This window comes from Melospiza georgiana, chromosome 24 (genome assembly GCF_028018845.1).
Source record: "Melospiza georgiana isolate bMelGeo1 chromosome 24, bMelGeo1.pri, whole genome shotgun sequence".
Taxonomy (NCBI): Eukaryota; Metazoa; Chordata; class Aves; order Passeriformes; family Passerellidae; genus Melospiza; species Melospiza georgiana.
Window position 1 is genome coordinate 7,168,227 of NC_080453.1, and position 23,561 is coordinate 7,191,787.

At 42.3% G+C, this 23,561-nt stretch overlaps 1 protein-coding gene across 2 annotated transcripts in view; it reads left to right on the forward strand.

The window, feature by feature from the left end:
• The window catches only part of CSMD2 (CUB and Sushi multiple domains 2), a 256,066-nt gene that overhangs the window by 35,969 nt on the left and 196,536 nt on the right, over positions 1–23,561 (forward strand). For both annotated transcript variants that reach the window (XM_058040469.1, XM_058040468.1), the window contains one exon: positions 8,101–8,213. In XM_058040469.1, coding sequence (XP_057896452.1) covers positions 8,101–8,213 — 113 coding nt within the window. The remainder of the gene's footprint in view (positions 1–8,100; positions 8,214–23,561) is intronic.

The window sequence follows — 23,561 nt, forward strand, 5'->3', positions numbered from 1 at the left end:
CTACTCTAAACCAATCCCAAAGTGCCACCATCCCAGCAGAAGATGGAGGCCAAGAAGAAGGAGGAGAAAGGCTGGACATGCCCAGATTCCTCCATCTTGCCCTCGAGATTGTTAAACGTCTCTTTTCCCAGCCTGGCACTTGAAGAATGAGTTGGAAATATTCAGTTCTCAGTCTCAAGGTTGTTTATTGTTTCTTACCTATAAAATTCTTTTTTCTGGGCTGCCGAGGTCCATCCAGCAGGACAGTCAAAAGCACTCTGCCTGCCCCCAGGACAGTGTTGTTATCTTTTCATACTAAAAACTGTAATGTTTACAATTACTTCCCAATACCTATCACCTATGTTAGACAGTGAGCTTCTACTCTAAACCAATCTAAAAGTGCCACCATCACAGCAGAAGATGGAGGCCAAGAAGAAGGAGGAGAAAGGCTGGACATGCCCAGTTTCCTCCATCTTGCCTCCATATCAAAAACCCCAAAATCTACTTTTCCACCCTGTCATAACTTCACTAATATTCTACCTAAAGTGTTGTGGCTTGCAGATCTTCATATAAGGTTGGTAATTTGCTCCAGGGGTCGTAATCAAACCCACAGGTGTTTTGGGCTCTGTGCCAGGGTCTCTGAGCCCCCTGGGTTCTGGGTTCTGACACTTTCTCAGCTCTGCAGCACTCCAGGAGCTCCTGGAGGATCCAGATGTGCACAAGCCCTCCAGATGTGCCCCAGGGCTGGCCAGAGGGGCAGCATCCCCTCCCTCCCACCTGCCCTGCAAGGATCATCACCCCAGGGTGGTGCAGGGGTGCCAGGCTGCTGTCACTCACCCTGCACACAGCGAGCATTGTGCCTCATTTGATGGGCAAATTTTCCCTAATAGGTGCCTTGAAATGACAGGCAGGAAAAAGCTCACCGAGCTCTGGGGTGCTGTAATTTAATGCTGGGTTAAATGACACAATCCAGTGCATTTTCATTAGATGTTCTGAGACACTTCTCCAGCATTTATGCTTTAAAGGCTGCTGGATTGCCAGCTGCAATAACTGTTTTGATTGCAGCCTGAGCTGATGGTGGGCATCCTACCAGAAAAATAATGGGCTGGGCTTTAATTATGGCACCTGCACTCCCCAAGTGCGTCAGCACGGCCCTGCTGCGTCCAAGGGATGGCAAAATGTGCAACAGATGGAGCTGAGGGGGGCTTGGAACGGGCCTGGGGGGGTGTTGGGGTTTGGGGGGAAAAGAAATGTTCAGGTGTGGCTGGATGGTGCTGAGCAGAGCAGCCAGGGGGGCTCTGAATGGGCTCAGCTCCTGTCAGAGACTGGGGACAGGGGCACTTTGCCATGGGTGCTGTGGGGTCCAGAGGGGCTGCAGAGATCCAGGGAAGGCTGGAAAACTCCTGCTGGAGCTGAGGGGGCTCAGCTTGGAGAAAAAGAGGATTAGGAGGGTGTAAGAGCCGAAATGAGGGATGTGGGACTCCAGGCTGCTCTCCAAAATGCAGTTTATTCCATCCAAGAGGTTACAGCAGTCCAGGGTGGTGGGTGACAGAGCTGTGCCCACAGCTGTCAGCTCCAGCTGCAGGCAGGCCTGGAGACCATTTGGTTTAGGTTACGGTGCATTCTATACTTTTCTTTTGGTTACAATGCATTCTATACTTTTCTTTTGGTTACAATGCATTCTATACTTTTCTTTGCTGAACATCTTAATACAGTAGAACCAATCTATACCTTAACTTTTATCTATAGCCCATCATAACTACTGTAATTACCATATTCATGTTCCTGTTCTCCAGTCACTAAAAGTTAGTACATTACAGTTTAAGCTAGAAGTTGTTTTTCAGTTTTCTTGCAGTGGAAAATTCTGAGACCTTTTTTCTACTTGCAACTTTGCTGACTTGTTTGCCTGTGCTACCTTTCTGCTTAGTAAAAACATCTTCTTGTTTGAGGTGGGTTTATCCATAAAAACCCCTTCTAACTAACACACCCTTTGCCTCCTTGGTTATCTAGTAAGACTGGCTCAGCAATTCTTTTCTTCTCTATCAAAACTTCCTTCCATCTCTATTCCTTCATCAAACTCTACATTTAAAAATCTTTCTGCTAAGCACACGCATCTGTGAGACTTTCTTGCCAAACTTTCATCCTTCCCAACAGGAGGGACCTTGTGGCTCTGCACAACTCCTGACAGGAGGGGACAGCCCCGGGTTGGGCTCTGCTCCCAGGGAATGGGACAGGAGGAGAGGGAACGGCCTCAGGATGAATAGGAGAGGTTTAAATTGGATTTTAGGGAGAGTTTCTCCATGGAAAGGGTGGTCAAGCATTGCCCAGGGAGGTTTGGAGGTGGCCAGGGAAGGGCTGGATGTGGCACTTGGGGACAAAGTGGGGATTGGGCACAGCTTGGATTTTCCTGGAGGGCTTTTCCAACCTCCCTGATACTGGGATTCTGTCCCATCCCCTCATGGCAGGTGAGGTTTCTCACCTGTGGAAGGTGCTTCTCACTGCCATCACCTCTCCCAAAACTGATTTTTCCTGCTGCAAATTGACAGCAAACCAGGAAGATTTGCCGCGTTTGTGGCACACCTGAAGCAGAGCACGAGGGATGCAAAGAGAGCAGAGGATTTCTGGCTTGATTTGTTTGGATATATTGATTTTTTTGCAAGGGCAAGCTTATCAAGCGGCATTTCTGGCGCTGGCTTCGTTTGGTTCCTCGCTGCAGGAGCAGAATTAAGCCAATGAAAACCACACTGCAGATCTCACACAATCAGCACTGGCTCCGAGCACGTTAAGGGGATAATCACTCAATAATCCATTTGGCTGGAGGTACAGAAGGAATGGAATATGATTATTCCTGCTGTTATTACTGCCCTCACCTCCATAAAAACAAGGAGTGGAGTTTGCTGCTTCCTTGCCTTGTTAGTTTGTCGTTTTTTGTGTTTGTTGCCCTGAAGATCAGCAATGTCAGAATTGCTGTTTGGTGGGGAGTGATTCCTTGTTCTGTCTGCATTTTCCCTGGTTTAAATCCCTCAGATTTAGGGAGGAGGGCAGGAGAACAGTTACCAAGCAGGGATTCCTGCCAATGCTGCCTGTCCTGGGGCTTTGGAACAGCAGAGCTGAGCTTTTGAACATGGCCATGGTAAATGATTGTTCTTCAAGGGGATGCTGCCTTGGACAAGACAAGGACATCAGAGAAGACAAAAAAAAAATCAGTTTTGTGTGTTGGCTGGAGGCTTGAGAGGAGAGAGGTGGCTTTTGTTGTGATTTCAGTGAGGAGCAGGAGCAGCTCCGGCTCATTCCCAGGGCAGGAGCAGCCAGGAGGGCTGGAGCTGCTGCACAGGGATTTATTTCCCTGTCTGAAGCAGCATCTCCTGCTTCCTGCTGCCTGAGTTTGCTTTCAGTGGAGCCACCTGTGATGTTCTGTGGGCTGAGGGGATTTTTGGTGGGTGGGGAGCAGGGTTTGGTGCCTTTGGTGCTGCTCTGCTGGTTGGGACACACAAGGGAACATCTGAGGGTCAGAGCTGCTTGGATTATCAATTTATAGAGGTTCCTCTGGAAATTGTGTCTCCAGCCAGTGTGGGTTGTGAGTACAAGCTCAGTTTATCAATTTCTAGAGGTTCTCATGGAAATTTTCTCTCTAACCAGTGTGGGTCTTAGAACCAGCTCAGTTTATCAAATTCTAGAGGTTCTCATGGAAATTTTCTCTCCACTCAGTGTGGGCTCTGAGAACAAGCTCAGTTTATCAAATTCTAGAAGTTCTCATGGAAATTTTCTTTACACTCAATGTGGGTTCTGACAGCAAGCTCAGTTTATCAGTTTGTAGAGATTCTCATGGAAATTGTGTCTCCAGTCATTGTAAGCTCTGAGAACGAGCTCAGTTATCAATTTCTAGAGGTTCTCATGGAAATTTTGTCTCTAGCCAGTGTGGGTTGTGAGTACAAGCTCAGTTTATCAATTTCTAGAGGTTCTCCTGGAAATTCTCTCTCCAATCAGTGTGGGTTGTGAGAACAAGCTCAGTTTATCAATTTCTAGAGATTCTCATGGAAATTGTGTCTCTGCTCAGTGTGGACTCTGAGAACAGCTCAGCTTATCAATTTCTAGAAGTTCTAGAAATTGTGTCTCCAACCAGGGTAAGCTCTGAGAACAGCTCAGTTTATCAATTTCTAGAAGTTCCTCTGAAAATTGTCTCTCAGACAGGGTGAGCTCAGTTTATGAATTTCTAGAGGTCCTCATGGAAATTTTCTCTACAGCCAACGTGGGTTGTGAGAACAAGCCCAGTTTAACAATTTGTAAAGGAATTTGTAAAGGAATTTTTAAAGGTTCTCACGGAAATTGTCTCTCCAGCCAGTGTGGCTTCTGAGAACAAGCTGAGTTTATCAATTGCTAGAGGTTCTCATGGCAAATGTCTCTCCAGCCAGTGCGGGTTGTGAGAACAAGCTCAGTTTATCAATTTCTAGAGGTTCTCATGGAAATCCTCTCTCCACTCAGTGTGGGCTCTGAGAACAAGCTCAGTTTATCAATTTCTAGAGCTTCTCCTGGAAATTCTCTCTCTAGCCAATGTGGGCTCTGAGCACAAGCTCAGTGACAATTTCATGCCCTCGTGCACAAGAATTTCTCTCTTAAAGCCCTGTTAGTAGAAAACAGCAGTTGTGTTGGAATAAATGCTGCAGGGCAGTGTTGTTTCAGGTAACATTTAATTCCCGTGGCTCCTGGGGGACAGCAGCTCTTCCTTACAGGTAAAGGACATGTTCCTGCTGCCCTGAATTAAAAGCAACATCTGCAAAGTGTTCTCCCCTCTGTGAGCAGAATCCACGATGCAAAAAGCTCAGCTCAGAGGGAGCAGATCCACTCTGGGTAATGAAAAGGCATTAAAAAATTCCTCTGTGGTGGTGTGGGCTGATCAGGGGAAGATAAATCAGGTTCTGCTTTTATTAAAGCTGGTCCAGGCATTTCCTGGATTATTTTTTTTTTAATGTTTCAGCAGGCCACTCTAATTAAACTGCCAAATTAATTAATAAAAAACAATGACACTTCCACTCAGCACAGTAAAAACTGAATCCTTCTGGCTCCTGGAAGCTCTGATTGTTAATAAACAGGAGCAATTGTCCTTCCAGCTTGTCCAGAGCGTGGGTTTTATGCTGCGGGCTGGTCAGTGCTGCTGTGCTGACATTAAAACTTAAATCATGGGCTGGCAACTCCATGAGCTCTGCCAATAACTGGAAATTTTGCTTCAATAAAGTTCTCAGGCAGAGCCTGTCAGCTCTCATCACTCAGAGCTCAAATGTGTGTGAAATAATATTTAGGTTTGCTCAAGGAGGAGGAAATTCCCTCACTGTCTCAGGGGCTGGTGATGACTTTGAGCAGGAATTGCTTGGGCTGGGTGCTCAGAGAAATTTAAATTATTTAAAGTCCCCAAACCTGGTTTTGTTCTGTGGGTGCCTTTTCATTCTGTGTGAAGAGAGGAAATTCCCTGAACGAAATAACATTTACAGGTATTTCCTAAAGGGACAGAGAGCTTTATATCCTGGTGATCCTGTGCCCCTCCTGGCACAAAGTCTGGCTGGATAAACCTCAGAGTGTGTTGTAAGAAGCTTTAAATTCTCTTTTTTCTTGTTTATCTCGTGCTACTCCTGCCCTTGTGATCCCTTCAGCACTCCTGATCCCAAATGATACCAAATTCCTTCAGTTCCTGCTGCTCCTGTGGTTTGTGAAGGTTTGGGTTTGGGACAGCTCAGGGATGGATCCTGAATTCCTGGTCCCAGTAATGTCAAGCAGGAATCCACTCTGGGATTGCTTTAAACTGGAAATCATGTCAGGAATCCCCTTGGCCACGTGTAAGGAGGTTTGGAAGTTGTAAAATTGTCATTTTGGTCAACAAGCTGCTCTGGGGGTGGCTCAGCACCAGGGGTTTGTGTTTGAGATTAATGCAAATCAGTAATAAACAGGATTTTATAATAACATCAGTTGTCATGTAGCTGTGAACCCATAAGGGAAGCAGGTGGGAGTTCCTGGATTTGTCCAGTTTTATTTTCTGCTCTTCACTCTGATTTGTGCCCATGTCCTGGGGATTCCTGCAGCCCCTCTGGTGCAGCAATTTCCTGGCTGTGAGCTTGGATTTTTACCTCAGGGAGGAGGTGGGAACCATCCTTTGGTACATTTTGGATCTGTGCCCACATGAAACCCCCATCCTTGTCCTGGGGAGGACTCCCAGAACCTTCCAGCCTTTTCCATGTCAAACACTCTGCAGGCACCACTCTGAAGGCTTTAATTCGTTGTTAACATCAATTTTTTGCCTGTTTTTGGGTTCAGTTTGTAGAACACTTGAGTCAGATTTTTACTCCAAGATACTTTAAGCATTATTGAACAAAGCCCTGGGCTCACTCAGCACCCCAAAATCTCTGTCCCGGGGCTGGGTTTGTGGAGTGTCCCAGGGCAGGTGTTGGTGACCAAGGGGTGAAACAGGGAGAGGTTTGGGACAGGAGCAGTGAGGAACCACAGGAGTGGAGAAAACCCGTGGAAAGCTGTGAAAAAATGTGAAAAATTACAGGAGCGGTTCCTGAGGGCAGGCAGGAGGTGGGAAAAGCCCAGGATTTGTTGCTCTCTGGCTGTCCCAGATGTTCTGGAGCTCTGAGCTCCTCCAGGAGAGGGATGGGATCAACCCTACTGTGGATTTTTGTAGGGCAGTGATGAGTGTGACCTCGCGTGGGTTTTTTGGTCAGGCCAGAAGTGATGAGTGTGACAGCGCTATGGGTTTTTGTAGGGCAGCAGTGGGGAGTGTGACTTTGTGTGGGTTTTTCCCGGTGAGTGTGACTTCACTGTGGGTTTTCTGCAGGTCAGAAGTGGTGTGTGACCTTGTCGTGGGTTTTCTTGGTGAGTGTGACCCTGCTGTGGGTTTTTCAGGTCAGAAGTGACGAGTGTGACCGTGCTATGGGGTTTTGTGGGGCAGCAATGGCGAGTGTGACCTCACTGTGAGTTTTTCCTGCTGAGGCTGACCTTGTGTGGGTTTTGTAGGGCAGAAATGTTGATTGTGACCTTGCTGTGGTTTTTTCCTGGTGGGAACTGACCTTGTGTGGGTTTTTGTAGGGCAGCAATGGTTAGTATGTGTAGGGGGACACACAGTATGGATGAATGAAGGTAATGGAGAATGTAATCTTGTCCCCTTACGAGTTGCAGCTGGAACCAATTACTAAGATTAGTAACAGGCCACACCTGTAGCCAATAAGGACAATGGTACAAAAGAGTGGATTGGTGGGACCTGGAGTAATTTGGCTGCTGCAAGGCCCAAGAACAGTCAGTGCTTAGAGGAGATGCCTGTGAGAAACACTGAGGAGGTACAAAACTCTGGTACTACAGAATCCTTGCACCATAATGATAATAGAACTGTTGTAATATATAAGACAACAAGCATGGCCTTGGGTGGGTTTTTTGCCAGGTCAGAAGTGATGAGCGTGACCATGTTGTGGGCTTTTGTAGAGCAGTGCTGAGTGTCACCTTGTGTGGGTTTTTCCTGGTGAGTGTTACCTCACTGTGGGCTTTTCCTGGTGAGTGTGACCATGATATAGGTCTTTGTAGGGCAGCAGTGGTGATGGTGACCTTGCTGTGGGTTTTCCTTGGTGGGACTGACCTTGTGTGGGTTTCCCTGGTGGGGCTGACCTGGCCGTGGGTTTTTTCCAGGTCAGAAGTGGTGAATGTGACCTTGTGTGGGTTTTTGTAGGGCAACAGTGATGAGTGTGACCTTGTGTGTGTTTTCTTGGTGAGTGTGACCTGGCTGTGGGATTTCCTGGTGGGACTGACCTTGTGTGGGTTTTTGTAGGGCCGCAATGGTGATTGTCACCTTGTGTGGATTGCTCTGGTGAGTGTGACCTCGCTGTGGGTTTTCCCTGGTGGGGCTGACCTTGCTATGGACTTTTGTAAGGCAGTGCTGAGTGTGGTCTCACTATGGGTTTTTCTACTGAATTTGACCTTGTGTGTGTGTTTTTCCCGATGAGTGTGACCTGGCTTTGGGTTTTCCCTGGTGGGGCTGACCTCACTGGGGATTTTTCCCTATGATTGTGTGGGTTTTCCCTGTGATTGTGACCTCTCTGTGGGTTTTCCCTGTTGTGCCTGACCCTGCGTGTGTTTCTGCAGGCTGACAGGGTTCCAGCTGCCTGCTCCCATCGTCAGCACGGGCCTGGTGCTGTCCCTGTGGCTCATCAGTGACTACGCCGTCAGTGCCCAAGGCTTCCAGGCCAGCTATGAGGGTGAGTCCAGGAGGGGCTGGGATTGCACCTGGGAGGTGGGAACTGAGCTGCAGGGTCTGCACCATGAGCTGCACATCTCTGCCTCGCTGTTGTGTCATTTAATCTGGTGTTTTTTCAGCACTTAAATTGCTGATTCCTTCCAGCAGAGCGGGTTTTTTTTTTTTTTTTGTTAAAAGCGTGCTCTGGCTGAATTCCCTGGAATTCTGTTCGGGCAGGTGAGGATGTAAGGGCCGGTGAAGGTTTTGGGATAGATGAGGATGTCAGGGGACAGGTGAAGATTTGGGGGCAGATGAGGGTTTTGGGACAGGTGAGGATTTTGGGATAAGTGAGGATATCAGGACAGGTGAAGCTTTTGGAGCAGCTGAGGATGTCAGGACAGGTGAAAGTTTTGGGTACGTGAGGCTGTTGGGACAGATGAGGATATCAGAGCAGATCGAGGTTTTGGGACAGGTGAGAATATCAGGACAGGTGAAGGTTTTGGGTAGGTGAAATTTTTGGGACAAGTCAGGATGTTAGAACAGGTGAAGATTTTGGGATAGATGAAGGTTTTGGGATAGGTAAGGATGTCAGGGTAGGGGAAGGTTTTGGTGCATGTGAGGATTTTGGGATGGGTGAGGATGTCAGGATAGGTGAAGATTTTAGGACAGGTGATCTCACCCATTGGGAGGAAAGTCAAATCCATTTACAAAACCGCTTTCCCCCCCTAAATTTTCCCAATTTGTTTCATCCTTTCCCATTTGCAGCCCCTGTGCTGTAGAACCCCTGTCAGTCTCTGTGTGAGACCCTCCCAAATCCTGGGGCAGAGGACACGCTGCTGCTTTTTGCACTTTCTTGACATTTCCAGTTCATTTTTTTGGCATTTACACACAGCTCCTTGTACACTTTGTAATGTTCTTTTATTACCTTGATGCTGCAGGAAATGTTGTACAAAGGCTGGGGCCAGGGCTGCCCTTTAGTCACACACATCTGAAACGATCTGGGCTTTGTTTGACTGGTGATTAGGAGGCTTTCAAGGCTCTAACTGGAGGGGGAAAATAAATGTATTTAAAACTTAACCTGAGCCACAGTGACAGAGAGAGCGTTGGCATAAATCAGAGTTTTGTTCTGAGGGTAGGAGAAGGGTTCACTTGCTGAAATACCACCCTGAGCCTGCCCCAAAGGAAATTATTCATATTTTGGGTGTTAATTAAGGCTGAAGGAGTGGTTGTGATTCAGTTCTTTGGGTGCTGGATTCCAAAATGCAGGGAGTTCTCAGAAATTTGGGCCTGCAAGCCAAAGCTTAGAATTAAAGCCAGGATTTGATCTGAGACCTTGGGAAAAGCTCCCAAACTGAGGTGCTGGAAATGAGAATGTGGATTTGTAGTTTAAACAGAGACACATGAAGTTAAGAAGAGGAAAATTTAGAGTTTTGGAGTTGAAGATCTAGAAAAAAAAATAAAAGTAATTACAAAGGAGTTTAGAATGCAGTGGTGTAGGTTTTTGTCATTGGCCAACACTGTTGCATGGGTTCATAATATGAAATATTTAAGGATTGGGTCAAAAATAGAAATATCCTTGTTAGCAATGTTTTACTGATCAATTAATCCTTAAAACATCTTGTAACTAAAGAGTGTTGTGACCTTCTGGCCCATGCTGTAACAATGTGAGCCAAACTCACCCGTCCTGCCTGTGGAGAAGACAAAAACAAATCTAAAAACTCAAAAGTCCCATCCATAACTCATTCAAAATCCCTTCCAAAATCCCCATACCTGGGAATCTTGGTTTGATTTGTGGGATTTTAGATTATTTGGTCTGTGGGATGTTACTTTATTTGGATTTGTAGGATTTCAGTTAATTTGAGTTTGTGGCATTTTAGTTTATAGGGGTTTCAGGGATTTTGTTCATTTTAGGTTTGTGGTATTTTAGTTCTTTTGGGTTTTTGGGTTTTACTTTATTTGGGTTTTAGGGATCTTAGGTCATTTGGATTTTTGGGTTTTAGTTCATTTGGCTTTGTGGGATTTTACTTTATTTGGGTCTGTGAGATTTTAGTTCATTTAGATTTGTGGGATTTTACTCTATTTGGTTTTGTTGGGGTTTTGCTCTGTTTGGGTCTGTGGGATTTTACTCTATTTGGGTTTGTTGGGGTTTTATTTATTTGGCTTTGTGAGATTTTAGTTTATAGGGTTTTCTGGGATTTTACTCTATTTGGATTTGTGGGATTTTAGTTTGGTTTGAATTTGTGGTTTTTAGTTTGGTTTGCCTTTGTTTCCTTTGGGTTTTCCTCCACCAAGGACACTCCCAGCCTACCAAACCCAGCAGCTCATTTGGGCAACTTTTAGACAAAAATCTCCATTTTTGGGTCCCCAAATCCCACAAGAACTCAAACTGATCCCACAACAGAGCCAAACTCCAGCTGGGAAAAGGGAGAAGTGCAGCAGCTTAAAAATGTGGGAATGGAGCCCCCAAAATCCCATTTGGGGAGAGGAGAGAGAGCCTTGGACCAGCACAAAAATGATTTAGGGGCTGCTGTGGAAAAAGGACTGAGGAACTGAAAATCTGTCAGCATTTCTTGGAAAATTGGGAGAACAGAGAGGATTTCATTTCCATTTCAATAAAATGCTTTGATCTCAAGGTAGTTTTTTTACTTAGGAGCTTCCAGGAAACACCAGCAGTTCAGGGAGCTCCATTTTCAGCACGTCTCATTTAGAAAATATCGAAATTAAATGCTTTCATGCTTTTAGCATCCCTAAATTTGTTTTTTCTCCCTGTTTACTGTCCCTTGAATTCAACATGATTTCCTAATTAGCCCTGTTCACCCTCAGACTGGGGGATTTTTCCTTCTTTTTCTCACTAAAGGATTTTTTCTTTTTTCCCAGCCCCAACCCAGCTGTGGAGCCCTGAATTTCCTTTCAGCTGCAGATTTTATTTTTTTTTTTTTGGAGCCAGTTATAAATAATCCCAGTTAAATTTGACTGGGTTGTGAATCTTGACAGCCTCATCTGGTGGAAAAAATATCTTCTAAAAATGTAGAAATGCCCATTTTTAATTTTTTTTTTTTTTTTGCTTGTCCTGGAAGATGTGTGAGGGTGGAATTAATTCCTGTCCTTGCTGCCTCACACCTGAGGAATTCACTCAGAGCTGACTTCAAATAAATCAGGCAAATTTGAGTGAGAGGAAAAGTGACACAAATTCCACAGAAATAATCTAATTGTAGAAGAAGGATATAAATATATATAAAAAAGGGGTGAAAATATATAATATATAATATATAATATATAATATATAATATATAATATATAATATATAATATATAATATATAATATATAATATATAATATATAATATATAATATATAATATATATATACTTTTATATATAGATATAGGTGAAAATCTATTTTAAAAGGATAGAGATAAAAACCGATATTAAAAATTAATATTTTAAATATAAATTGATATAAAATACTCCTATATTTAAGTAAAATAAAAATGAAGAGGGCTCTCTGTAAAAGTAGAGGGATGCAAGAATGTCAGATGCAATTTTTTTTTAGAAAAACTCAATTGTGGAACTTAGAATTTTAATTTTAAGGTGGGTTTTTTTCTTTTTGGTAGTCTGGATTTTTCCTCCCCAAAAGCAAAATTCAGTGGGAGTTCCTGGAGGGACCCAGGACCCTTTTTTAAAGGGATATAAAGTGACTATTAAAATATATATATATATAAAATATATTAAAAATTATATGTACATAAAAAACATAAAATACATTAATATTTAAGTAAAATATTTTTAAAAATGCCTTTTTTAAGGAACCTTCCTCTTTGTAACTTAATATTTTAATTAAAATTAAAATTTTCATGTTAGGGCGGGGTTTTTGTTGGTGGTCTGGATTTCTCCCCCCCAAAAAAGCAGAATTCAGTGGGAATTCCTGGGTTGAAGCAGGGCCCTGTGGATCCCTGAGGAAATCCAGGGGATGAAACTTTTCCCTTCCCAAGACATCGATGGCAGCTGCAGCGAATTCTCGCAGCAAACACTGATTGAAAAGGAGCAATTAGGGCTGCACCAACACTGCTCATTTTCAGGAATTAGAGGCGTTAAATCCCCCGGGAAAGGAGCTGGAGCTGTTTGGAGATAAATACTGGGCTCATTCTTCACAGGCTCTTTGCAGAGTTGTGCAAACAGATGGAGAAAATACAATTAAATTGTGTTTTTATTGCTGCTTCCGTCCCTCTCGGAGCATTCCTGGCTCTGGGGTTTTTTTGGGGATGTTGTTGCTGCAATTCTCCCTTTTCCCAGCTGGAGTGTGGCTCTGTTGTGGGATCAGTTTGAGTTCTTGTGGGATTTGGGGACTCAGTAATGGAGATTTTTGTCTAAAGTTGCCCAAATGAGCTGCTGGGTTTGGTAGGCTGGGAGTGTCCTTGGTGGAGGAAAACCCAAAGGAAACAAAGTCAAACCTAACTAAAAACCACAAATCCAAATGAAGTAAAATCTTAAAAATCCAAATGAACTAAAGTCCCACAAACGCAAATAATCTAAAATCTCACAGACCCAAATAAAGAAAAAAAACCCAAAATCAAACAAATTAAAATCTTACAAAAGAAATTAAAAACCCAGAAAGCCAACCAGCCAGAAAATCCACAAAAGCAAAACAAATAAGCCACAAAGCTTATTTGCTATTGTAAATTAAGAACCAAAACCTCAAATAAATGAAAAGACACAAAACAAACTAAAACCCACAAATCCAAAGAAAGTAAAAACCCACATCCAAATTAAACTAAAAACCACTAAACCAACCAAATTAAAATCCACAAAACCCAAACAAACAAAAAACCCGAACTGAAAACCACAAACCAAACATAACCCCAAATTAAAGAACACACAAAGCCAAGCTAAAGACCATAAACCAAATAAACTAAAATGACACAGAACTAACCAAATTGAAATCCACAAAACCCAAACAAATAAAAAACCCAAATTAAAAACCAAAAACCCAAATAAAGACCACAAACCCAAATAAACTAAAAACCACTAAACAAACACAAAACCTAAACTAAAGAACAAATGAAGCCAAACAAACTAAAAACCCACAAACCAAACAAACTGAAAACCACAAAACCAATCAAATTGAAATCCATAAACCCCAAACTAATTCTCCACAAGCCCAAACAAGCAAAAAACCCAAACTAAACCCCACAAACCCAAATAAAGGAAAGACCACAAACTAAATAAATAAAAAACCACAAATGATCCCAACCCCTCCAACCCTCCCAGGGAATAATTCCATCTAATTCCTGACCAAAACCTTCAGCTGAGACAAATTTTATCACCTTTTAACAATTTTATTGCTTTCAGATTCCTCCTGAGCCTCAGGACTGTCTGACATCCTGTGGTGTTTGGAAAGTGGGGAAACAATTCCTGAATATCCTGAATATTTATTGGATTTTCCTCATCCCTTCTCCTGAGCTGTGCTCAGCTAGGAAAATCAAGTTTGTAGCCCCTTCACAGCTTGTGGTGATAAATCCAAGGAGCAAACAGCATGGCAGGCCATAAAATCCTGGATTTTGGGGTGTGCCAGCACAGGAACTTTAATTTGCTGGTTTTTTGTGGTTTTTTTTTCCCTGGATTCCATGGAAAAGCAGGAGAGCAGGGCAGGACTGTCAATAGTATTGAGTGCCAGGGCTGTTGTGCACAGGGCAGTGTCTGCAGGAGGAGATGGATAATTAGATTTCAAGCCTAGCCCTGCATTGATTGTGTCCCCAATTAAGTGGTTTCCACCTCATATCAAACATTTGGTTTGCCTTGAGCAGGTTTTTCATGGGGAATTTTACTTTTTCCGTGTCCCTGGTCACAACCTGCAGCTCCTGGTCCATTTCCATGTGCCACGGGTTGGGAAATGAAGGATTTGGCACAAAAATTCCCTGGCAGTGACGTGTGTGGGGTGGTGGATGGGAATCTGCAATCAGAATCCCTCACCTGGGCTTTTTATCCTAAATTAACCCCAATTCCTGCTGGTGCTTGGGGTCTGTGCCAGCACTGGGAGAACTGATGTGAATAAAAACCTTTACTTTGGGTCAAAAAACACCCAAAAAATTCCCCTCCTGCAGCATTTAGACAGCAGTTGCTGTTTTCTGGCCAACTCCCAGAGCACAGCAAAGCCACCTGAGAGATCCAAAGCTGCCTTTTAAATCCTATTTAGCTGTTTATTTCCACTTTGCTGCTGAACAAAACAACAACAAAAAAAAGACAGAACAGAGCTGGAATTGTTCTCCTGGTCACCAGCACATTGCAGGCAGTGCCACTCCAGCCTTGCCAGGGGAGGGAATGGCAAATTGGCATGGCAGGGGTGATGCAGTTTTATTTTTTTGCCAGCCTTGGCAGGAGCTGTTTGAGTGCTGCTCCGTGGTGTCCAATGAATTTGGGGATGTAAAACGCAGCCAGGTGTCTGCCCTGAGCAGGGGTGATGAGCTCAGGGCTGCAGCAGGTGCTCAGGAACTCATAAAGCAAAAAAAAAAAAAAATCTTGATTAGAGAGTGAAGGGATAAATGGGAATTTGGCTGTGCTGGGAATTTAGCTGGGTTTCCCTGGGAATTTGGGGGTTTTGTTCATGAATTCACAATTTTAGGTGGGGAAAGGGACAGAAAGGAGGATTGGGGATGTTCACTGAGCTTGGATCTGGATCCAGGAGCTTCCCATGAGTTCCCAAAGTCAAATATCCTTGGGGTGGGTGCAGGAGCTGCAGCTGAGAGAGGGGAAATGCCTTAAAAACTGAATTTCCATGGATTTTCCTGCCTGTGCCTCTCCTGTGAGCCTGTGACCCTCAGCTGGTGATTCCAAAGGATCTTCCTGGTGGAGTCAACTCATCCAGAACATTCCTCAGGGTGGGAACACCTGGATTTTGGGTTTCCTGAGGCGCAGGATGGGCTGAGCTTGGTGCTGCATCACTGAGCACAACACACCCAGCAGGGAAATAAAAACTCAGGATTCAGATTTCCAGAGCTCAGAGTTCAGATTTCCAAAGCTCCTGGAGTGCTCAGTGGGATTTTTGGTGCTGTGGGATTTTTTTGAGCTGTAAAATCCTGGAATCCTTGTCCTGGGAATGGCACTGACCAGGATTTACTGGGGATTTCTGTCCTGAAAACTGGGGTTTGGTGCTGTGGATGTGCTGCTCCTGCATGTTCCTGTTGCTCCAATGAAGACAGAAGGAAAATTCCCACTTAAATCCATGTGGATTTGGGATTTTCCTACTTTTCACCCCAATCCAGCCAACAGAGCCAGGTCCCTGAGTGTTCCCACTGCTCCAATGAAGGCAGAGAGAAAAATCCCTCTGAAATCAGTGTGAATTTGGGATTTTCCTGCGTTTCCCCTCCCAATCAGGATTGAGTGGCTGTGGATTTGCTGCTCCCATTCCTTTTGCTCTTCCCATTTTTCCAACGAGGACAGAGGGAAAAATCCCCCATAAATCCATGTGGTTTTTGGGATTTTCCTGCTTTTCTCCCCCAATCCAGAGCCACATCCCAGGGCTGGATAATTTTCTCGCCATCAGGATCCTCTCCAGGGAAGGAAGAGTCAAACCTTCTTCTTTTTTTTTATTTTTTCTTTTATTTTTTTTTCTCTTTTTCCTTTTTAGCCACACAAAAGATTTTTATTACTTCAATGAGCTCCCAGCCAGTCTGCTTTAATATCCCACTAATTGATTTTAAGGCTTGGAAGCAGCAGAGCTAATTAGCATTTGCTGACTCAGCCCCAAGCCCCCCTCCCTCAGATATTGACCCGCGTTTGCTGCAGCCCTAAATGAAGTCAGGGGAATATTAAGTGTCTCCTATTGGCGTGTCATTTGCATATGCAAATGAGCCCAATCAGGAGGCTCTATTAAAGCATTTAAGCAAATTCAAGTGACACTTGCAGTGAAGGAGCTGCCACTCCTGGCTGAGGGAGGAGAGGGAAAAAACAGTGCAGGAGCCTCTGAGGGAGCTCTGGAGCTCGAATTTGTCCCATTTTACTGCTTGAATTTTCCCCATTTTGGTGCTTTAATTTGGTCTATTTTGGTGCTGAATTTGGTCCGTTTTGTTGCTTTAATTTTTCCCATTTTGGTGCTGAATTTGGTCCATTTTGATGCCTCATTTGTCCTGTGATGGTACTTTAATTTTTCCCATTATGCTGCTTTAATTTTTCACATTTTGGTGCTGAATTTGTCTCGTTTTGGTGCTGATTTTGGCCCATTTTGGTGCTTTAATTTGGTCAGTTTTGATGCTTAATTTCTCCCATTTCGATGCTGAATTTGGCCCATTATGGTGCTTGAGTTTGGCCCATTTTGGTGCTGAATTTGTCCCATTTTACTGCTTTAATTTTTCCCATTTTGGTGCTGAAATTGTCCAATTTTACTTCTTGAATTTGATCCATTTTGGTGCCTTAATTTGGCCCATTTTGCTGCTTGAATTGTTCCCATTTTGTTGCTGAATTTGGCCCATTTTGGTGCTGAATTTATCCAGTTTTACTGCTTCAGTTTGGCACACTTTGGTGTTTTAATTTGGTCAATTTTGGTGCTGAATACGTCCAATTTTACTGCTTGAATTTTTCCCATTTTGGTGCTGAATTTTTCCCATTTTGGTACTTGAATTTTTCCCATTTTGCTGCTTAATTTGGCCCATTATGGTTCTTTAATTTGTCCCATTTTGATGCCTAATTTGGTGCATTTTGGTGCTGAATATGTCCAGCTTTACTGCTTGAGTTTGGCCCATTTTGGTGCTTAATTTTTCCCATTTTGGTGCTGAGCTTGTCCAGTTTTACTGCTTGAATTTGGCCAATTTTGGTACTTAATTTGGCTCATTTTGGTGCTGAATTTGGCCCATGTTGGTGCTTAATTTTTCCCATTATGGTGCTTTAATTTGGTCCATTTTGATGCTTGAATTTTACCCATTTTGGTGCTGAATTTGTCCCATTATGGTTCTTTATTTTGGCCCATTTTGGTGCTGAATTTTTCCCATTTTGATGCTGGTTTGACCCATTTTACTGCTGAATCATTCCATTTGTATCAAACACATCCATTAATCTATATAAATCCAGGTGTTTCTCCTCTTTTTGGATCAAACCCCCACAAATCCCATGAAATTCTGGGAGCGCTTTTCATCCTGATGGGGGGAAAAATATGAGCTCATTCAATTCCAGAGAGCTTCTGGTGCCAAAGCAAGGGAGAAGAACAACAAAAAAAAAAAAAATCCCATTTTTTTCTGCCTGGGAATGGGCAGTGAGCAGTGCAGAATGGAGGGAGGGGAATTTGGCAGCTCTGATGTTATTCCACAAACAGGCAGCGTGGCACGGCTGGATATTTTCAGCTTTGCACAAAAGCTGAGGGGAAAGAAAGAGGCTGGGTAAAAAAAGCTTGGGGAAAATGGGTTCCAAATAACCCATTCAGAGCCCAAAACTGAGTCCAGAGCAGTTTTCCCTTTTTTGTTCCTCCCTCATGTTTTTTTAGGAAGAATTTGTCCTTAAATTACTTATTTATTACTGGAATTTAAGTGGAATTTTTATCTGACTTTCCTCTGGGAGTGTGGAAATTCCTTCTCCTGGTTGGGTCCCAGAATTCATATTCCAGACATTTTCTTATATATTTAAAAATATTTATAGATTTAATGCTCTAAACTAAACCAGAGGAATATTTTTTTTTCCATTTAAAATACATTGGAATAATGATTATTGTTTTTAACCTGCTCCTCAGTGCCAACTCTCATCCTATAAAATTAAGCCAGGAGCACAGAATAGGAGGAAAAATTTATTTATTCCCTACTTATTTATTTATTATAAAATTTATTTATTCCCTATTTATTTATCCCCTAATAATCCCATTCATTGTGTTTTGATGGGAATTCCCAACCAAGTCTTGGTGGTTTTATCCCAAACCATCTCCCAGCATTTCAGTAATGGGATTTTGTGTCCTCAGGCTGCTAAAGAAGGAATTCAGCAGGAAAAAAAAAAAAAAAAAACTTCCTGGAAGTCAAATTCCTGTTCTACATTTGTAATTCTGCATGAGCAGACCCAGAGCAGCTGGAATTTGGATATTTTACAGAAAAATCCGTGTTCTGCTGCAAGGGCAATGGAGCAGAGCACAACAAAGCCCTGGAGCAATTTGTGTGAGCAGCAATTGGAGCCCTGAAATTCCCCCTGGAAATTCCAGGGGCAGCCTTGGAAGCAGTGGCTGGGAGCAGAGCAGGGATATTCGGATTTTTTTTTGTGGAGAAAACAGCTGGGAAAGGAAATTTTTGGGATCTTGGAGCAGGGTCAGGTTGTGTTGGGCCTGTGCAGGTTGTGCAGCCCATGAAACTCTGATTTTTGTGGAATTCTGGGATTTGCAGAAGAAGATTCAGGGCAGTTGGGAGGTTTTTTATTTGGTTTTTTTTTGGGTTCAGTCCAGCCCTTTCTCTTCCCCCTTACTCTGAGTCCTTTAAAGCAGATCTGAGTCCTGTTTCCATGACAATGTTTGTACAGTGGATGCTTTGCAGTATGGATATATAGATTTTTTTCAGTTGTAACAACTCCCCTGCATGAATTCCTGGTGTGTTTAAGGTCTCCTTGAGCTGTTTGGAACATTTATTCCAAATTTTATACATATATATACAGACACATATATATGTGAAATATATATATATCTATATATCTATATCTATATCTATATATATCTATATCTATATATATCTCTATATATCTCTATATATCTATATCTATCTATCTATATATAATTAATTAAATCTATATTTTTATATCTATATTATAGATAAAAATATAGATATAATTAAATATTCTACAATCTATATTGTATATTAATATAGAATATATAATTCTGTATTAATATAGAATATAGATAATGGATTAATATTATATACATTAATATAATGTATCATCTGTTAATCTAGTATCTGTGTTTTATATTAATACAATTCAGTTATTTCATCTTCCAGTAATTTCAGCAACAAAGTGAAGAATTCACCAAAATCAGAAAAATTTCCTGTGAATTCCCCAATTTTGTGCAGAAATTAATTGATATATTAATACAAAAATTATATGTTATAATTTCTATTACATATTATATATATTATATTATATATTTTTATATATTTTATATATATATCATTATCTATTATATATTATATGTCAGATATTATATATAATATTGTACCTATCACATATAATATATATCATATATCATAATGATATATCATATAATATTATATATATTTCTGTGTTTATACATTATATGTTATATATAATACATTGTATGTTCTATCTAATATATTATATATTATATGTTATATGCAATATATAATATATAATATATAACATATAATATATAATATATAATATATAATATATAATATATAATATATAATATATAATATATAATATATAATATATAATATATGTTAATGTTATATAATATATATTATCTATAATATATAATATATTATTTATTGATATAGTATATTATATATTATATATTGTATATTCTATATTCTATATTGTATATTGTATATCATATCCTGCCTTGCATTCTGGCACAGCAAAGGTGCAGAAATCAGGAGAAATTCCCATCCCTGACCAGATTCAGGCACTGGGGAGATCCCAAGTGCAGCTGAAGGAGCTGAGCCCTCCCCAGACTCTGCTTGTGCTGAGCCCTGGGCGTGTTTTTATGACATAATTGGATCACTTGAGCTGTGTTTGCAGTGAAGGGGATGAAATTACCATCTGGAGGTTTGGGGTTTTTTATTTTTCATCAGTTATGACCACAAATTAATAATGAGTCTGCGGAGCTGGCGGCAGCTGGTGACCAGAATTGCTGTGGCAGCTCTGTGGGCTGTTTGTGGCGCCATCCTTGGGGTGGTTTTGGTTCTTGGGTGTTGAATGGAGGTGCCTGCACTGCCAGCTCAGCCTCCTTTGGCTTTTGGTGTCATATTTTGATGTCAGGCATGTGATATTTCATGATATTTGCCCTTGCAGCCCTGCCCATTGCAGAGGGGGCTGTGAGCCCAGGAACGCAGTGACGCGGTGCAATATTTATTTCTTTCACATTTTATTTATTTATTTAGCAGATGGAGCTGGCTGCACCCCCCGCTCCTGGGTGAGGAGCCAGCAGCCAGAGCAGATCAATGAGCAGCTGAACAATGTGGCCTCTAAAGTTGGAAGTGGCTTTTTTTCCCCCAGAACAAAGAGTGTTCCATGGCCGGGGCTGGCTGCAGGGAGGAGCTGAGCAGACCAACACTGGCACCCAGTGTCTGTGTGGCATCAGTTCACACTGAGCAGGGCAGCTCAGGCTGGTCCCACACTGAGGATGTGGGTCTGAGGATGAGGATCTGACTCCATGTTTCAGAAGGCTTGATTTATTGTTTTATGATATATATGATATTGAAACTATACTGAAAGAATAGAAGAAAAAATTTCGTCGGAAGGACAGCTAAGAATAGAATAGGAAGGAATGATAGCAAAGGTTTGTGGCTCAGACTCTCTGTCCCAGCCAGCTGACTGTGATTGGCCATTAATTAGAAACAACCACATGAGACCAATCCCAGATGCACCTGTTGCATTCCACAGCAGCAGATAATCAATGTTTACATTTTGTTCCTGAGGCCTCGCAGCTTCTCAGGAGGAAAAATCCATTTTCTATTAAAGATGTCTGCGACACCCTGGCAGTTCAGCTCCTCTCTGCTCCCCTCTGGGGCCTGGAGAGGCTGCCTGGAACAGGGGCTGGACAGAGTAAGGGAATAATTTAAATTATTATTTATTTATTGAAAGGTTTTTACAGGATCCACCTTGGGCAGCACAAGGACATTTCCCCCTCTCTCCCAAGAGCCTGAGGCTACCCCCGATATGTACCCTGAGGTTTATAACTTATAAAACTTCTTTAAGTTTTATTTATTATTGGGGTTAATTGTGCAATTCCAGCTGCAGGTGATGCAGTCCCACCCTCCCAGTTTGTTCCCCTCCATTCCCTGCTGTTTGCATTTTTTGGGGCTGAAGCTGCAGTGGTGTCCTTGGTTCTGGGGCTGGAAATTGATTGTGGGACTGAGCTGTGAGGAGAACTTGCTAAAACACTTTATGCGAAGTTCAGAATTAGGGTTTATATTATTAGGGTATATAAATGTGGTATAGAATCTAAAAAATATGAAAATTAAAATTTAAAGCATCAGTTTGGTGCCTGCTCTGATCTCCTGGTGCTGCACTTTTCCCACTCAGAGCAGTGAGGTGGTGTCTTTATTTTACTGATGGTAGAAAAGTTCAGATACAGAGAGGTGAAAGAATCAATGGGAATAACCATAAATTCCATAGAAATTCCGCAGATTGTTACTCACTCAAACTGTGCTGAATCTCTGGATATGGAGGGAAAAAAAAGAGACACAAGGAAAAGAAAAAGGGGGGAACATCAGAAGGGGGGTCTGTGTTAGATCTGGGAAATCTGAACCTCTCAAATACCTCAGCCAGTGGGGAAGGAGAGAGGGAAATGCAGATGGGAAATGGGGATAAAAAGGAGGCTGCGTCCTCTAAAAAATGTGAAAGGTCCCATGGAGAATCCCCCATGGCCTCTCCCTTGATTGGAATAAAGTTCCAGGACTCCTCTGTCTCCTTTTTGACACAATCCTCTGGTGTTTGTGGATGGATTTTCCTGGCACCATGCAATGGTTAACCCTGGGCTCAGGGAGGGAGGGAGGCAATGCAGCCCCCAACCTCTCCTCCCTGGGGAAAGGTTTTGGAGTGACTCTGCAGCTGTTAAATGCCAGTTCGGTGGAGCTTTTAAACACACACTTCCAGCATTGCTGCTCAGCAAAAACACTTCAGCACCTCCTTTAAATGGAGCTGTGCTCGAGTGTTGTGGCGCTGGGAGGTTGGAGCTGTTCAGGGGGATAAAACAGCACTGGGAGAGAAAAGGAACAATGGGAAGGATTCCACTGATTGATCATGGAAAAGGATATTTGATTTTACAGATAAACTTTAGGTTGGTTGAGAAATGAAATTAGACATTGAAAGATGAAAGAAACAATGGGGAAGAAAACCCCCTGAATTCTGTAAGAAGTAAAAATTCAAAGGGAGGGTTGTACATTAGAGGGGAATCTTAGGAATTTGGTGTTCTGGGAAGTCTGAACCTCTCAAGTACCTCAGAAATGGGGAAGGAGAGAAGGGAAATGCAGCTGGGAAATTGGGATTAAAAGGAGGCTGCATCCTCCAAAAATTTGAGTGGAATGCCCCATGGCCTCTGCCTTGATTGGAATAAAGTTCCAGGACTCCTCTGTCTCCTTTTTGGATACAAATCTCTGCTGTTTCTGTATTAATCTGATCCTGATGAGGATTTAATCAAAGCCAAGCCCCTCCTCTCCCAGCCTCTGAGATATCCTTGGAAGTTGCTCTGAACTTGCTCAGAAGTTGCTGAGGCACGTTCCAGAAAGGGAAATTGAAAACTTGAGTTTCCAAAAAGGAAAGAAATAAAATAAAAATCCACCCAAAAAGCACCAGAACTACTCCCACAAACAAGATGGATGATAAACCATTATCCAAAAGTGACTTTCTGGCTGGTTTTTAGTGAACAGAGAAATATTGGAGAACGGGGGGAAAAAGTAGTTTCCATTTAGTTTTATCTCTGGCTGTACTGGAAACAAATCATGGCACGAAAAGAAAAAGGGATAAAATGAAATGAAAACGATCCCATTTATTTCCTTTGCTGTAGCACACTCTGGACAGTTCTTGTGAAGATTAAAACTCTTCTGAACTGGAGCAGATTGTGCTAAAACACTGCTGAAATATCTCAGACAGCCCTGGAGTATCCCTGGAGCACTTGGCCCAAAAATTATGGATGGAGAATGAGAGGAAATGGTTCTGTGTGGATCCCTCCTCCGCTCTCCACATCCTCCATGGGTGCCCACTTAAATTTTGAATTGTGATGGAAATCTTGGATATTCTCTTAGAAATCTGGATCTTAGAAATCGTAGAAATCTGGATATTCTCTTTAAAATTCTGATTTTTCCCTTGAATTTCTTGGATCCAGTGCAGGCTGCCTCATTAAGAGAATATCTCCCTGCCCTGGCTCTCCTGTTGATTCCTGTGGATATCTTGACTTCCAATCCCCCCAAAAAATCCAGGAAAGGCAGAAAAACAGAAAAAAAGGTTAAAATTTTTTTTTCCTTTTTTAATGTTTTTCCCTTTTCCCCCCTTTTCTTTACCATTTTAATGTTTATTTTTTCAATTTTCTTTCCCTTTTTTAATGTTTTTCCCTTTTTTTTTGTTTTCTTCCCTTTCTTTCCCTTTTCTAATGTATTTTTCCCTTCCCCCCTTTTGTAATGCTTTTTCCCCTTTTATTCCCTTTTCCCCCCCCTTTTTAATGTTTTTCCCCCTTTTCTT